The 18,586-nt window shown below is 38.4% G+C and overlaps 1 protein-coding gene across 5 annotated transcripts in view; it reads right to left on the bottom strand.

Moving 5' to 3' along the window:
• TMLHE (trimethyllysine hydroxylase, epsilon) overlaps nucleotides 6,889-18,586 on the bottom strand; it is a 71,797-nt gene continuing 60,099 nt past the window's right edge. For all 5 annotated transcript variants that reach the window (XM_003135511.4, XM_005674022.3, XM_021080450.1 and 2 more), the window contains 2 exons: nucleotides 9,779-9,917; nucleotides 6,889-8,933 (listed from right to left, as the gene is read on the bottom strand). In XM_003135511.4, the coding sequence (XP_003135559.1) occupies nucleotides 8,802-8,933; nucleotides 9,779-9,917 (271 nt within the window). In that variant the 3' untranslated portion in view covers nucleotides 6,889-8,801. The remainder of the gene's footprint in view (nucleotides 8,934-9,778; nucleotides 9,918-18,586) is intronic.

Genomic DNA, 18,586 nt, shown 5'->3' on the forward strand with positions numbered 1-18,586 from the left:
ATGGAGGTTCCCAGGCTAGGGGTCTAATCGGAGCCGTAGCCACCAGCCTATGCCAGAGCCACAGCAACGCGGGATCCGAGCCGAGTCTGCAACCTACACCACAGCTCACGGCAACGCCAGATCCTTAACCCACTGAGCAAGGGCAGGGACCGAACCCACAACCTCATGATTCCTAGTCGGATTCGTTAACCACTGCGCCACGACGGGAACTCCGATTCTATGATTTAAATACAGATATGCCACAAAATACTGGGTGGTAAAGAGTACAGCGGAAGCATAAGGTGCTAACGGAGGACAGAAGACATGTAAATTCGTCTAATATGCAAAGGCCCGAGGTCAGGGAAAAGGCGAAATAATACAGAATATTAATAACGAAAGCATACAGGGTAAAGAGAGGTGAGGCTAGGATTGAATCTTGTAGGATGAGTGAAAGTTTGCTGGGCACATTAGATGTGGGGAAATGACATTCGAGGAAGAGGAAAAGGCGTGTGGAAAGGCACAGAGGCCGGGGCGAGCATGGCACATCAGGGAAACTGCAAATAGTTATATCGGAGATGATGCAGCCAGAGCGATGTGACCGGGGAGTGTGCAGTTTTCAAGGGTCACTCAGTTCAGAATGGAGATTTGATTAGGAACAAAGACAAGAGGGAAGGCAGGAATCTATCATGAAGAATACTTTCAAAACTTTTAGAAATGTTTGGCTACAATATATAAATACATTCTAATATGTATCTATTCCTATTCCAATTAAAACTTGTATTGATATTGATAAATTGCCCCACCAAATATACTCCCATGGGATAAACACACCAAAGAGTGTTTGATGCTTGTTTTTTCATATCCCAGCAATGTATATTAAAAATCTAATAAAAATTAAACATCTAAGAGACAAAATATACTTCTCACCTTCTCTCCTATATGCCTCCAGCTCTTTCTATATCTTTATTCATTCTTTTTTTCACTAATGTCTGAAAGTGTGAAGCACAACTTCTTTTCAAGGATAGCTCACAATAATTGCAATATGTGTGTGTTTATTTCTTTTAAAAAATATTTCAGGGAGTTACCATCGTGGCTCAGTGCTTAACAAACCCCACTGGTATCCATGAGGTTGCGGATTCGATCCCTGGCCTCGTTCAGTGGGTTAAGGATCCAGTGCTGCCATGAGCTGTGGTGTAGGTCGCAGATGCAGCTCAGATCCTGCATTGCTGTGGCTGTGGCGTAGGCCAGAGGCTACAGCTCTGATTTGACACCTAGCCTGGGAACCTCCAAATGCCATGGGTGTGGCCCCCAAAAGCAATAATAATAATAACAATGATAACAAATAAAAATAAATAAAAATATTTCAGACATGGAAAGAGTGTAGATGATAATGTAACAAATAACCATCTACTTACCTTTCAGTGCTGTTATTCTTCCTTGACCTCATTGTCCTTATTCTCCAGAAGTGATTGTTAGCCTGAATTTGGAATTTACCATCCATGCACAGATTTTTATTCTTTTTGACATAGTTCTGTATTGCATAAACATATCAGAATGTTCCATCTTTTAAAGAAAGCTTTAGTTGGTAACATACTGTATATATCATTGTGCAGCTTGTCATTTTCACTTAATCTTGTATTTGGGGGATATGTCCACTTGGGTAATCATGATAGTGCAAAATGTTATCAGTCGTGGCAGGATGTTTATCAGGAAGTCAAGACACCAGGATATCCTGCAGCTGTGGCATTTACTAGCTCTGAAGTGATCAGAAAATTGTGAAGTCACTGGGCTTCTTATATGTCTAGAGATGTGCTGCCCAACATGGTAGCCACTTGGCCACATGTGGCTTTTTACATTTAAATGCAAATTGAAGGACACTGAAAGATCAGTTTCTCACATTTCAAGTGCTCAAAAGCCACGTGTGACTAGGGCCTACCATATGGGACTGCACAGGTAAGAAACATTTCCATCATTACAGAAAGTTCCTATTATATCCCAAGTGATGGGATTTCTATTATATCCCAAACGAACTCATTTGTTTGGCTACTACGAACGACAGATGGGTCATGGAAAATGACAGCAGCTCATCACAGATTTAATCAGGTGGCAATATCAATAACAGCTGAGATTTCAGATGTGTTGTGTGTTCTGGAGCAAGTCGACAAGCCACAAAGGTTCTGGCATGTGATATAAAACTATAAACTTGCCATTTTTCTTTTCTCTTGTCCCCTGTGACAAGCAAAATCAGAATAAATTTGCATTTACAAGTATATTAATTTTACTGTTCATGTCTCAGGGCAATGCCAGATCACTGGTTCTATGCCAGAAACAGGGGAGATTTAATTTCTGTGAAAGTTCCGGGGTGCATCAGGGTATCCTTTCTTAAGTGTGAGCAAGTGATTGTGACTCACAATACTTATGATTAAAAAAGAGCACAATAATTGGTATGTATCTTTGGATTTTGAAGACTGTGGATACTATACTTGGGTCCAACACATTTCCCAAGAAAACTCTGAGGCTTGCAGTTTTGAATGGGCTCTGGGTCAAGAGAAAAAGTTGTCTTCAATTCCTGACTGCAGAGCAAGAGTCCTGCAACATGGACCTTTATTTATTTATTTATCTATATATATTGATGTATAGTTGACTTACAATGCTATGTAAGTTTCAGGTGTATAGCATAATGATTCAATTTTGTATAGGTTATACTTGATTTAAATTTATAAAATATTGGCTATATTCCCTATGCTGTACAACATATCCTTGTAATCATTTATTTTATATGTAGTGGTTTGTGCCTTTGAATCCCCTCCCCCTATCTTGCCCCTCCCTCTTCCCTCTCCCCACTCTATATTTGTGAGTCTGTTTCTTTTTTGTTATATTTACTAGTCTGTTTTGTTTTTTAGGTTCCACATATAAGTGATATCATACAGTTTTTGTCTTTATCTGACTTTTTTCATTAAGCATAATACCCTCCAAATCCACTCATGTTGTTGCAAATGGCAAAATTTCATTCTTTTTTATAGCTCAGTAGTATTCCATTGTGTGTGTGTGTGTGTGTGTGTGTGTATACATATGTACCACAACTTAATGAAACTTTTTATTTCAAAAACTACTTTACTGAGGTATTATTGACATAAACAAAAGCTGTACATATTAAATGTATACAACTTGATGAGTTTGGAGACAAGTATACACTTAAGAAACCATAACCCAAATCTATGCTATAAACATACCTATCGCCTCCAAAAGTTTCCTTCTACCTTCTTTATTACTATTATTCCATGATAACAATATGTAACATAAGATCTGCCCTCTTTGCAAAATTTAAAGCATACAATACAGTATTGTTAGTTATAGGCTATAAGCTGCTTAATAGATCTCAAGGACCAGTGCATCCTGTATAACTGAAACTTTGTGCCCTTTGATTTATACCTCCCCGTTTCCCTCTTCTCCTAGACCCTGGAAACCACCATTCTGCTCTCTTCTATGAGTCTGGCTATTTTATATTCCTCATCTAAGTGGCATCATGTAGTATTTGTCTGGCTTATTTCACTTAGCATAATGTCCTCCCAGGTCATCTATTTTTTTCACAAATGGCAGGATTACCTTATCTTTTAAGGCTGAGTGGTATTCCCTTACGGATGTGTGTCATATTTGGTGGACCTTTGATGTCTTGGCAATTATGAATACAGCAAAGAACATGGGAGTGCAGATATCTCTTTAAGATCCTGACTTCAATTCCTTTGGGTAGACATGCAGAGGTGTGATTGATGATTAACGATGTTGAGCACCTTTTCATCTGCCTGTTGGCCATTGGTATGTCCTCTTTGGAGAAATGTCTACTCAGTTCCTTTGTCCATTTTTAAAATTGGGATCTTTACTTTTTAGCTATTGACTTGTAGGAGTTCCCTTATATGTTAGGTATCAGACAAGAAGACTCAATAAGCTAGGAATAGAAGGAAACTACTTACATGTGGGAAGAACCGTGTATGAAGAACCCTCAGTGAGCATCATACTCAATGATGAAAGAATGAAGGCTTTTCCTGTAATACCAGGAGCAAAGCAAGGAAGCCCATTTTCACTTCTTTTTTTTTAATGGCCGCAACAGTGACATATGCAAGTTCCTGGGCCAGGGATTTAATCCGAGCTGCATCTGTGACCTACACCACAGCTGTGGCAAGGCCAGACACTTTAACCGACTGCCCCAGGCCAGGGATCCAACCCACGCCTGCGCAGCAGCCTGGGCCACTGCAGTTGGATACTTAACCCGCTGCACCCCAGCAGGAACTCACCACTTCTATCCCACGCAGTTCTGACTGTTCTAGTCAGAGCAACTAGGCAAGAAAAAGAAAATAGGTTGAGGCAAATGGAAAGGAAGAAGTATTTCTATCACTGCGGATGATCTCATCTTATATGTAGAAAACCTATTCGAACTAATGAAAGAGTTCAGCAAGTGACCAGGATACAAAGTCAACACACAAGAATCAGTGCATTTACATATATGGACAATGGCCAATCTGAAAAGGAAATTCAGAATCAAGAATCTGGCATTGCCACAGCTGCGGCTTAGTCACAGCTGCAGCTTGGATTCCATCCCCGGCTCAGGAACTTCCATATGCCAAGGGTGTGGCCAGAATTATCTATCTATCTGTCTGTCTGTGTATCTATCTATCCATCCATCCATCCATCCATCCATTCATCTACTGACACACACACACGATAATTGTCTGTGTTGAAATGGCAGGCTTCTGCTGGACTGAAGCAAATAATGGTATCCAAAAGTTAAGCTCCTGCAGAATAGAGTGGTCCAAAAGGATTCTGAGCAAGATGGAGGCTCTTTGCTTAAAGACAAGGACTAGCATGGAATTACCCACAAACCCACCAACTCCTGAAGGTAAATCAGAAAGAAAAGAACTCCCACCTAATCTGCCAGCTTCTTTGGCCCTGGTGAGGCACAGGCCTGAATACGTGAAGACACCCACAGCCTGACCTCACAGCGAGGAGCTGAGCCAAGCCATCAGTTGGCTCTGGGAGTGAATGTCCAATATGCCCAAGAGCTCCCTGGGGCAGTGATGTGAACAGGTCCTGTAAAGTGGTTTTGATGTTAGTAACTGACAGGTGTTTTGCAAGAGTATGGTAAGAAGGAAATATGCTGAGCAGGTTGATTGATTTCCTCCCATCAAGCTCCCACCACTGGAAGACATTTAGTTAGAGAAAGTGGAAAATACCTTTTAGAAAGTTGGGATGTGTGTGTTAGTGGATGTTTACAAACTGTAAAACAAAACTGGATATTTCATAGTTCTTTTAAGGTTTATTTGGAAGGGCTATGACAGTGGAGACGATTATTTTCTATGAATGGCCAGCTAGACTGTGTCAGTACGGAAAAGGGGGAGGGAATTAACATTTACTGCTCTATATGGCAAAATAGTTGGAAGCATTGTCTCTGTAGCCAGACTTCAAAGTTCTAATCTATACTTTGACACTTACATAGTGGTGTGATCTTGGGTATGCCACTAAATCTCTCATTGCTTCTCTTTGTTTATAAAATGGGGAAAGGGTTGCTGTGGGGATTAGAAGCACTTAGAACTGTCTGGCACATAGCAAGCACTATATAGAGTTAGATATTATTATAAGATATTATAACTCCTATATGAGTTAGATATTATTATTGGTCACTATTATGGGCTACAAAGATCTTATGAATCATCACAAATGTATAAAAAATCCCTTTGAGGTAGGTATTTTCCTTATTGTACCTACATGAGCCATGAGGGCCCAAACAAAATTACATAATGGCAGAGCATTTAGATGCTGCCTAGTCCAAGGCCTTCAACTTAAACTGAAGAAGAGAAGAATGAAGAGCAAACAAGAAGGTAGGACCAACAGGCCTGATTTGTGTGAGGCTTCCTCAGTTTTAAAATGATAAGTTCTGGGGAGTTCCCATCATGGCTCGGCAGTTGACGAACCCAACTAGTATCCATGAGGTTTTGGGTTTGATCCCTGGCCTTGCTCAGTGGGTTAAGGATCTGGCATTGCCGTGAGCTGTGGTGTAGGTCGCAGACATGGCTCGGATCCCACACTGCCGTGACTGTGGTGTAGGCCAACGGCTACAGCTCCGATTTGACCCCTAGCCTGGGAACCTCCATATGCCGCAAGTGTGGCCCTAAAAAAACAAACAAACAAAAAGTATTAAAAAAAATTGTAGGTTCTGTAGCCCAGGGAACCTCTCTTGGTTTGGGCACATTTGGATGCTTGGTCACTCCAGTTGAAGGTGAACAACATTCAGTGCCAGTTAATTGCCAAACACAAAAAGACATACAGAGAATGTAATATTTTCTGGTGAGTTTGAAAAGAATTGATTACTCACTCTTATTCCAAAAATCTGTATTAGGAAATGATTATGTTGGGTGCAACGAAACACCGTGTTAGGTGCTGCGCTCCTGACCCTGCTGGTCATATCCCACTGCCTCAAAGGGCAAAAGCGGCTCTGCAGGGAGCTTGGGAGACAAAGACTCGTGCTTATGTTTCGTCATGTAGAAAGTTCTCAGTGACCATGAGCAACACTCAAATTGTTCCTTTTCCGCTTTCTTCCTCTGAGGGGAGTACATCATAGAAAATTGATTGATTGGAAATTTAGGGAAGTGAGGATGAGATAATGAATGAATGAAGGTCCCAGGGAAGACAGAAGGTAAAGGGAGTCCTTCAGCACAAAGGGAGGGCAATTGATCTGCGTCCTTAGCTCTCCGGGGCCATGAACATGTTCTTTGCTTGTCATAAATCAATGCCGACCCCAGTTAGAGTGTAACTTTTAAGGCTAATTTAGGCAAAACTTCCAAAAAGGTACAACTGTTCCGATGAAGACCCCTGCTGACATACTCTAGGCATACCTAACAGCAGAGAGCAAAGTCGTATGTCAAAATGTGGTTACTTTTATTTGGATTGCTAAATGGTATTCCTTAACAATCTGAACTTGATTATCCATCTTTCGACCTTAGAGGACAACACATTTCATGGAGGATCCCCTCAAGGTTCCTAGACAGTACAAGTAAAATGCAGAAACATGCTGAGAACATCTTGTGGAGCACCGGATGGGTCAGTAAGTACCGCATCAACTAGTAAATGTGAACCAGGAACTTCCTGAAAGCACCAGATTAGGCTCTCTTCTCTGTCAGAATCCTGACTTGGATTTGGGACTCCTATCCCGACACTAATGAATTGGTTTCTCTCGTGCACATCCTAGCCTGGATTGTCTTTGAGCATATTCTACAGCAGTCAGTGTGGTTACTGCACGGCTTCACTTTCGATGAAAGCCAAGGGAACATAAACCTCACTCCTATCTCTCTGTTTGCCTTCTCTCGCTCCACATATACAGTAAAGCCATTTTAAAAAATAAAAGAAACACGAAGTTCCCTTGTGGCACAGTGGCTTAAGGATCTGGCACGGTCACTGCAGCAGCTCTGGTTATTGTTATGGCGTGGGTTTGATCTGTGGCCCTGGAACTCCTTCATGCCATGGGTGCCACCAAAAAAACCCCATAAACTCTCCAACCCCAGCCCAAACCAATGTATTACACCTAACCCAGTCAAATCTTGGCAATTAACATGTACAATATTTTAAGATAGGAAAAAATAAGAAACAAAGATCAGCAGAAATGGAGGAAAATAGACTGCATCCTAAATTCCATGTTTCTTTGGAGGCACATTATTTATTGTGATGAATTTCCTGAACAATCTTATGTACTAACCCTCTGCACTCTCCTTGTGTTTTGTGTGTGTGCATCTATGAATGATCCCATGTAACCTCAGAAATCTCTAAAAGCTTTCTGCAGTTCTCCCTCACAGAGTTACTAAACGGAAGGGTTTGTTTCACGGGAGCTGTAGAGACTGCTTAGTTTTACTCCTCAAGAGATGACTTAGACAGATGTAACCCCTCTCACCAGATAAAACACTGTTGGTATTCAGTTCCCACTTTATCACTGAGCTCATGCTATCAAGCAATTCTTACAATGCCTGTAGTTCTAGGAGACCATACAGAAAAATTTATGAGTTAAACTCTTTAATTCGTATGTCCATGTAAGGGACTGTCCCAAGGTATCCTCCAGCCCTTGGCTCTGTGGGTTAAAAACAATTTTTCAATAACAACATTAAGATGATATTACCTTTTTCACTCTAGTCATTTCATGACTGTAAAAGGACTTTTTCAGAGGCCACAGGACATGTGATGCTGTCATCTCTCCGATAGCTGAGGGATGTGTGCTTTTGTACTCTTCAATCTTAAGCATTTTAACTTTAACATCTATTGTGATTGTATCTGCTATTATTGATACAATTAGGATCAACAGATATAGCCCACATCCAAGCACTCTTTAGGGGTCCTCAATAACTTTTAAAAGTGTTTAGGTATCCTAAGATTAAAAAATATGCACATCTCAGCTCTATCAAGACTTTGTTATTCCTAGAATTCATTTCTTCGTAACTGATCCAGTTGAAACAAATTTTGATGTAGTGACTATTATTGTTTCTTTATCAATGTGGTGATTATGTTTCTGAAATATATTGACCAGAGTTACATCAAAAGGTCTAAAAACTAAATGAGTCCGCGCTATAACTTGGGGAAGAAGGGTACCACACTAGATGGCTGACATCAGTTGTCTCAGAGGCCTTTCTATACAGTTTTCCCTACTAGAGAAAGGGGAGGTTTTAGCTTTGTGTAACAAGGTAAGGAGATAGTCTGAAGTAGGTACTGACACAATATTATCCTGCTGATGGGAAATTCTGGTAGCCAGGGTGTCAGGTGTGCGCATCATCCCAATGTTGTCAACTTTAAGCCTGAAGCCCCAAGAGACGAGCCGTGTTCAATACATCATCCCTTGTTAAGTAGCAGCCGCAGAGCTGGCGGTAGCCAGTGAAGGATTCTCTGCCATGTAGGACACGCCAGTTGTCTATAAATAGGACCTGTAAATGGGAAAAAAGAAGAAAAACGCTCAGAACAAGGGCAGAACAAAGGAACCCTAAATCAGAAGAGATCATTTAAAAGAAAAGCTTTAGGTTGTTCTCTGGTTCCATTCAATGAGGTATTTTTCTTTTGAGATTAAACAAACATTTGGAAACTAGGATGTGCAGAGCCCTGTAGAGGCTAAATGGACATAACAAAGGCAACGCCGATAACAGGCCCTGCATTTGAGGAGCTTATATTTCTTGAGTAACTATTCTCTTATGAAAGCAAACCAGGTCATTGGGTTTTTTTTCTTTTTCTTTCTCTTTAATTCTTTACATATATATTCCCAAAGAGTTAAACTATTTCATTATATTTTATGCTAAGCTAGCAAAATAATTTCTCCAGAGGAAATATCAAGAGGAAGAAGAAGAGGAAGAAGAAGAAGAGGAGGAGGAAGAAGAGGAGGAGGAAGAAGAGGAGGAAGAAGAGGAGGAAGAAGAGGAGGAAGAGGAGGAAGAGGAAGAAGAGGAAGGGGAGGAAGAGGAAGAGGAAAAGAAGAAGATGAAGAAGGGGGAGAAGAAGGGAGAAGGAGAAGGAGAAGGAGAATCATAAAGCTAGAAAGACTCTTAGGGACTGCTGAGTTCAAAGCTCTCATCATAAAAATAGAGTCACTGAGTCACTGATGGGTAGATACTGGGTGGAACCTGCTTCCGGATCATTCAGCGAGTGCATGGTAGGACCAGGGCCAACACCCAGGATTCTTTTTCTTTTGCAACACTTTGAGTGTGTATTAAATAAGTACTCATTCTTCACTGCTTCAATATAATAAGTTTACTTGACATCTTTAGAGTTTGGCACCCACCCTGCCAGGCTTTAGTTTGACCCAAAACTCGTTCTCAGGTCTCCTCAACTCAGTTGTTAGAGTACGGTGTGCTGTATACCAACGATGGACAATATCATAAGGCACGGTATTGATGACAGCCCGGTCATAGTTGTTGTACCTAAGATGAAAACACGAGAAAGCTCTCCTCAAACACATGTTACAGACATCTGTTGCTTATTGAACAATTTTATATAAGACTTTCCCTATATTTATTACTTGTCCCAGAGATGAAATAACAATAATAAGTCAATGTCCTCTCAGGAGTATAGATTAATTTAGAGAAGTGCTCCATCGCCTGTTCACCATATTTTGTTTTGGAAAATGTCCTTTGGGGGTAGGGGGTAGAAGAAAGTTCTAGTTGGTTTCTACCATCTTACAATATGACATCTTATCTAAAGTACCTTCCCTTGGCCAAATTTCATAGAAACATTGAGGAAAGATCTGAGCTTTCTCCTCACCAAGCTGAGGTTGGCAAGTTTGTACTAACAAAGCTTTCTTTTTAACAGAATGACTTACAACTTCTCAGGTGTTTCCCTTTGTAGCCAGTGGACAGTTTATTCAGGGATCTCCACTCATTCATTCATTCATTCAAATCTAACATGTACATAAGCATGTGCTATGTGTTCAGTGGTACATCAGGCATTAAAGATAAAATGGATATGATCCCAGAGTTTGGGGAGTTTACATTCTATTGAGGAAGATAGATGATGTATAGTAATGAATATATAACTAGTTACAGATGCTATGAAGAAGAAAATAGTGTTACATGATTTAAAAAAGTGACTAGGAAGTCTATTTCAGATGGAATGTTGAGTGAAGTACTTTTTTTTTTTAAGAAGTAGCATTTGAGTTGGCACTTGTAATGATAAGAAACTAGCAATGTGACAAACTGAGGGAAGAGTGTCTCAGGCAGAGAGAACAGTAAGTACAAAGTCTTAGAGCAGAAAGGAGTTTTATGTTTGCAGAAAAGCAAGAAGGTCATGTGGATGGAGCTGAGTAAGCAGGGGAATAATGGCAAGAAATGAAGTGGAGGAGGTAGCCATGGGCCAGCCCATGCAAAGGGGCTGGCCTTGGTAAGGACTTTCATTTCATTCTGAGTCAATGGGAAGTCAGTGAAAAACCTTTGCTAGGATATTAGATTTCTTTTTTACCTAAGACAATTTACTTTTTATTATTATTATTATTTTTTTGTCTTTTTGCCATTTCTAGGGCTGCTCTCATAGCATATGAAGATTCCCAGGCTAGGGGTCTAATCGGAGGTGGAGCTGTCAGCCTACGCCAGAGCCACAGCAACGCGGGATCCGAGCCGCGTCTGCAACCTACACCACAGCTCATGGCAACGCCGGATCGTTAACCCACTGAGCAAGGGCAGGGACCGAACCCGCAACCTCATGGTTCCTAGTCGGATTCGTTAACCACTGCGCCACGATGGGAACTCCGACAATTTATTTTTTTAACTGAAGAACAGTATATATACAGAAAAGCATATAAATCATAATCTTAATGAATGTTTATGATGTAAACACATCCATATCACTAGCATAAATAGATCATTATCTGAACCCCAGAACATTCCCTGCCACCCTTTCAATACTGTCCCTCACCTCACTCATGACTTCTGTCACCAAAATTAGTTTTGCTCCTTTATAACACTTTATATAAATAGAATACTACGTTATGTGTTCTTTTGTGTCTGGCTTCTTTCGTTTAATATTTTATTCAGGAGATTCATCATTGTTGTGCTGTGTAGCGCTAATTCATTCATTCTTCATGCTGAATAGAATATTATTCATCCATTCTACTGTAGATGGACATTTGAGTAGTATTGTCACTGCAGTGGCTTGGGTTGCTACTGTGGTGTGGGTTTGATCCCTATTCTGGGAATTTCCTTTTGCCATGGGTGTGGCCAAAAAATATACATTAAAATCAATATGCAAAAATCAGTTTCATTTCTATACCCTAACAACAAGCTATCAGAAAAAGAAATTTAAAAAATAATCCCACTTACAATTGTATCAAAGAGAATAAAATACCTAGGAATAAATTTAATCAAGGAGGTGAAAGATCTGTACACTGAAACCTAAAAGACATTGATGAAATAAACTGAAGATGACAAATAAATGGAAAGATATTCCATGCTTTTAGGTTGGAAGAATTAATATTGTTAACATGTTCATAATACCCAAAGCCATCTACTGATTCAATGCAATCCCTAACAGAATTCCAATGGTATTTTCCAAAAATAGAAAAAAGCAATTAAAAATTTGTACGGAAGTACAAAAGACCAAGAATAGCAAAAATCATCTTGAGAAAGAAAAACAAAGCTGGAGGCATCAAACTTTCTGATTTCAAGCTATATTAAAGAAGGATCATATCAAAACAGTATGCTACTGGTATAAAACCAAACACATAGACCAAGGGAACAGAACTGAGAGTTCAGAAATAAGCCCATGCATATGTGGTCAACTAATATTTGACAAGGGAACCAAGACTTCTCAATGGGGAAAGAATAGTTTCTTTAATAAATGATGTTAACAAAACTGGACAGCAGCAAGCTCAGTGTGGAAGGGGAAGGGGGAATTTTATGAAGGTGGTCAAAAGGTACAAACTTCCAGTTATAAGATAAATAAGTACTAGGTATGTAATATACAACACGATAATATACTCAACATTGTTGTATGTTACACATTAAAGTTGTTAAGAGTTCTCATAACAAGGAAACATTTTTTTCTATTTCTTTAATTTTGTATCTATTGATATGATGGATGTTCATTAACTTATTGTGCTAATCATTTCATGATGTATTTACGTCAAATTATTATGCTGTACACCTTAAACTTATACAGTGCCATATGTCAATTATATTTCAATAAAACTGGAAGGAAAAAAGAAGACAAATGATACAATTTAAACATGAACACAATATTTGACTAAAGAAAATATACAAATGGCCTAAAAGCCAAATGGATGAACAAATGAAAAGATGCTCAACATCATTAAATATATAATTGACACGCTAAAAAAAAAGTTGTTAAATCTAAGCAGTAATAATTCTGAACATACATTTATGCCATGAAAACAAAATGAAACGTACCTATGTAAGGTGATGAATATGTTAATTAGCTTGATTATAGCAATCATTTCATGATGTATATGGACATCAAAGTTGTAGGAGTTCCCTGGTGGCTCAGTGGGTTAAGGATCTGGCATTGTCACTGTAGTGGTGCAGGTTCGATCCCTGACCCAGGAACTTCCACAGCCATGGGAGTGGCCAAAAAACAAAACAAAACAAACAAACAAACAAACAAACAAAACCCAACAACAAAAAGCCCATTGAATTGTATAGCTTAAATCCATGCAACTTTTATTTAATTACACTTCAACAAACCTGAAAAAAATCATTAAGGGATGACTGCTTTTGTTTTTAATTCTCAAAACTTAGAAAAGATAGAAAACAACAGCAAACACCGGAGTCCCTGTTGTGGCTCAGTGGTAATGAACCAGACTAGTATTCATGAAGACTCAGGTTCGATTCCTGGCTTTGCTCAGCAGGTTAAGGCTCCATGAGCTGTGGTGGAGGTTGCAGACACGGTTTGGATCTGGGGTTGCTGTGGCTGTGGGTGTGGGATAAGCTGGTGACTACAGCTCTGACTGGACCCCTGGCCTGGGAACTTTCATGTGCCAAGGGTGTGGCCCTACAAAGACCAAAAAAAAAAAAAAAAAACCCGAAAAACAAAAAAACCCCAAAACAGCAAATACTGCAATAAATACACATGTACACTACTCAGATTTAACAAATGTTAATATTTAGTCACTTTCATATTGTTTAAATAAAATGGAGCATTAAAGATGAAGTTTTTACTTTCCCTATGCAGAGGCAACCATTATAATGAATTTGTTGTATATCTTTCCAGTACATGCTTTAAAAATTTTTTCTAGATAAATTCATAATTTATTAATAAATAATACATGGTATCAATTGTACTTTAAAATTTTATATACATGCTATTATACTGTATATAATAATGAGCATTATGTTTTTGAAATCTCTTCATGTTGATGCATATAAATCATATGCACATATATATGTAAATAAATACATATATTTCATATAAAATAAGATGCTCAACATCACTAATCATCAGGGAAATGCAAATCAAAACCACAATGAAATACGACTCCACACCCACGAGGATGGCTATAATAAAAAAGACAGCTAATTAGTGCTGGTGAACATGTGCAGAAACTGAAGGCCTCATATATTATTGGCAGGAAAACAGTTCTGCAGTTCCTCAAAGGGAAAAACATGAAGCAGCCATTACATTCCTAGAAATCTACCCAAGAGAAATGAAAACACATGTCTACGCAAAGACTTGTATGCAGACGTCCAGAGCAACATTATTTGGAATAGCCCCAAATCAGAAATAATCGAAATGTTCATTATTGTTGAATGCATAAACAAAATGTGATATATGTCATACACACACACACACACACACACACACACACACACACACACACACACACAAGAATACTATTCAGCAATCAAAAGGATACATATTACAACATGGATGAAATGTGAAACATTATGCTAAGTGAGTGAAAGAAAGCTGACACAAAAGACTACTACGTATTGTATGATTCCATTTATATAAAATGTCCAGAAGAGGCAAACCCATACCGACAGAAAGTAGGTCAGTGATTGCCAGGGGCTGGGAAATAGGGAGTCACTGCTTAGTAGGCAGAAGGGAGCTTTTTGGGGACGACAGAAATGTCCAAAAACTGGATTGTGATGATGGTTATATGACTTTGTAAATATATTAATAATCAGTTATGTACCTAAAACATTAATTTTATGGTATACGAATAAAAACTTTGGAGTTCCCATTGTTGCTCAGTGGGTTAAGAATCTGAATAGTACCCATGAGGATGTGGGTTCGATCCCTGGCCTCGCTCAGTGGGTTAAAAACCCAGCGTTGCCATGAGCTGTGGTGTAGGTCGCAGGTGATGCTCAGATCGGTGTTGCTGTGGGTATGGCGTAGGCCTGCAGCTGCAGCTCCGATTTGATCCCTAGCCTGGGAACCTCCATATGCCACAGGTGTGACCTTAAAAAAGTAAAAAACAAAACAAAACAAAACTTGTACCTGTTAAAAGTAAAAACAAAAACAAAACAAAACTTTTAAAATGTTTTAAAGCTTTAAAAATGTTAATGCACTAAATACCTCAATTAAAAGAGATTGTCAGGCTGGATAAAAAAGGCAGGACTGAAGTATATGTATGGTATTTATTTAAATACAAAAACACAGATAAGTTAGAGAAAAGAGGATAGATTGCCTTTGGAATGGATAGGCAATGAGATCCTGCTGTGTAGCACTGGGAACTGTGTCTAGTCACTTATGATGGAGCATGGTCATGGGAGAAAATAGAATGTATACTTGTATGTGTAACTGGGTCACCATGCTGTACAGTAGAAAATTGATAGAACACTGTAAACCAGTTATAATGAAAAAAATATAAAAAGAAAAAAGAGGATAGAAAATTAAACAGCAAGCAGAGGGTAAGCATAAGAAGGCTGAGTGGCTGTATTAATTTCAGATAAAACAGACTTCAAAACAAAGTTAAAGAAGGCCATTTTATGAGTATAAATGGACATTTCATCAAAAGACATAAAAATCATAAATGACTATGTGCTTAATAACAAATATTCAGAAAACATGAAGCAAGAACTGATGGGATTAAGGGGAGAAAGAGACAAAATCACAATATTATTTGGGTATTTTAATGTTGTTTTCTCAGCAGTTGACAGAATAATGAGTCAAAAAAATGAGAGAGGACACAGAATATAAAATAACACGGTTAAAGAAAGAAAACATAAGTGAAATTAGAAGGTATTTTGTACTTAATTATCATGAAAATAAACCATCAATATTTGTGGGATGCAGCTAAAAAGGGTTAGAGGTACAAATATGGCTTTAAATTATTATATTAACAAAGACTAAATCAATAATATCAATGATCTAAAGTTCCACCTTGGGGAACTAGAAAAATGAGAATAAATTAAAAGTATGTAAAAATAGGGGAATAACGAAGATGAGAACATACAAACGATAGGGAGAATTAACGAAGGACCAAGAAAACGGATAAACTCTTAGCAGACTGAACAAAAAAAAAAAGAGAGCAAAAATTACCAATACCAAGAATCATTACGAAAATAAGATAATATGATGAATGACTTTGTGACTGCAAATTTGACAACTTAGATAAAATGTGCAAATTTCTTGAAAGAATCATTAAAAAGCAAACAGAAAAGTCTTACTAGATCTATATGTATATAGGAAAAATTAAATTTAATATCCAAAACCTTAGCATAAAATAAACTCCATTCCCAGACAAACAACATGGTTTTCCTAGAAAATTCTAAAAAACATTTAAGGTGGAAATAGCACTAACATTACACAAACTCTTTGGTAAACCAGAGTTTTACAAAGTTAGAAAATAACAAAACATGACAAACTCATTACAAAAAGAAAATTGTGGACCAATATCCCTCTTGAACCTTGATGCAAAATTTCTCAATATATTATTAGGCTGAAACCAGCTATGTGTACGTGTCAGTTACCAGCTTATTGTGTCTCCATTCTGAGTGCATCCCTACATACATGTTCTTGATATAAGAATTCCTTTAAGCATTTCTCCTCTATAGCGAGCGCAATATTAAGCTTTCTCAGTAGCTGGCGTTGGAGGAAGGAAGGAGGAAGAGGTTCTCTTGCCATTTTTGGCCCTGGCCAGGGCTCGGCTCTATAGGTGTGAGGGCATCAGGTGGCACAGCCTTTGGGGCCCAGGATATGGTCCCTATGACACCTTGCAGCCTTGGTCCGGTGACAGCCTTTCCACACCCTTCTAGACACAGTAAACCAGAGCCCCATATGACCTGCACGAAGCCTCCCATGTTCTGCCGGACCACACACTGAAAGGAAGTCTGAGTGCCAGTGAAAGTAGGAAGACTTAAGAGCACCTAGACTGCATGCTTGCATGGTGCCCAGACTTCCTTTGCACACTCACATCACCAGTTGCTGATTGCATGCTTCTCTGCCTGCACTCCGGAAGGGAGGCCTACTGTTTGTCCAACACCTCTACACCAGCTCCTGCCTGGCTAAACCAGAAAACTTCTCTGATATCAGGTGGCTGAACTTTCTAGGTCTGAACCCTTTCTATGTTTATTCTTCCTTGAATACTCTGTCTCAGCCATAGGGTACTATATGAATTTCTTTATATCTTATAGTCACTCTTTTATCATAGTTCCTAATACTTTTTTTTTGTTTTTGTTTTTCCATAGTTACTAATACTTTATATTAAACTTTCCTGGTTTAACTTACCATAGAGTATCTCTCTCTCAACTGGATCCACACTATGGGATCCATGCACAGGCACACACAAACATTTACATATACATATTATGTGTGTGTGTACAGTAATAAATTATGATCAAGTATAATTTATCCTAGGAGTGCAAGGTTGGTTTAACATTTGAAAATAAATTAATGTAATTTACCATATTAATAGAAGAAAGACGAAAAATAATATGATTATTTCAATTGATAAATGGGGATAACACATTTATCAAGATGCAATACTCATTCATGATATATAAAAAAACAACCTCTCAGCAAACTTGGAGGGGAAATTCCTTAATATGATAAAAAACATTACCAAACCCTTACAGCTAATGTCATACATGGTGAAATACTGAACGCTTTCATCCTAAGGATGTCTGCTCTTGCCACTCTTATTTAACATAGCAGTGGAGTGCTAGCCAATGCAGTAAGAAAAACAAATAAGCATATAGATTGGAAATGAAAAAATAAAACTGTCCCTTTAACATGACTGTCTATGTAGATAATCCCAAGAACCCTAAGAAACAAAACCCAAAACTTCTTAGGACTAATGAATGACTATAGCAAGGCTACAAAATAAAATACCCATTAAAAGAGAAATAAATTGTTTTTATATAATGACAGCACACAACTGGAAAATATCAAAATTTTATTTTATAATACTATCAACACATAAAATACTTAGAAATAAACAAAATATATACAAGATATCTATGTTCAATACTATAAAGCACTGCTGAGAGAAATTAAAGAAGACCAAGTAAATAGGAAGCTAGATCAGGTTTGTTTGGAACACTCAAAACTGCTGGTTTGTCAATGCTCACCAAAATGACCTATAGATTCAAAGAATCTCAATCATAATACTAACAGGCTTCTTCCTAAAAATCGACAAGCTGATTCTAAAATTTATATGAAAATATAAAGAATCTAGAACTAAGGTTGGCCAAGAAAGGTCTGTGGGCCAAATCTAGCCTATGGCTTGTTTTTGTAAATGATGTTTTATTGGAATGCAGCTATGCCCGTTCATTTACATATGGTCTATGGCTGCCGTTGTGCTTCCATACAGTATTGAGTAGCTGCAATAGAGACCATACGGCCCACAAGGCCTAAAATATTTTCTATCTGGCCCTTTACAGAAAAGTGTATAGACCCTGACCTAAAGCATCCAAAATAATCTTTAAAAAGAACAAAGTTGACAAACATATTACCTGACTTCAAGAATTACCATAAGCATGCAGTAGCCAAGACTAAGTGGAACTGTCATAAAGATCCACAAATAGATAATAGAACCAAAAAGAGCATCCAGAAACAAACTCACATTTCTATGGTCATCTGATTTTTGACAGAATTGCAAAGGCAATCCAATGGGGGAAAGGGAGGTCTTTTCAACAAA

The sequence above is a fragment of the Sus scrofa genome, chromosome X, assembly GCF_000003025.6.
Source record: "Sus scrofa isolate TJ Tabasco breed Duroc chromosome X, Sscrofa11.1, whole genome shotgun sequence".
NCBI lineage: Eukaryota > Metazoa > Chordata > Mammalia > Artiodactyla > Suidae > Sus > Sus scrofa.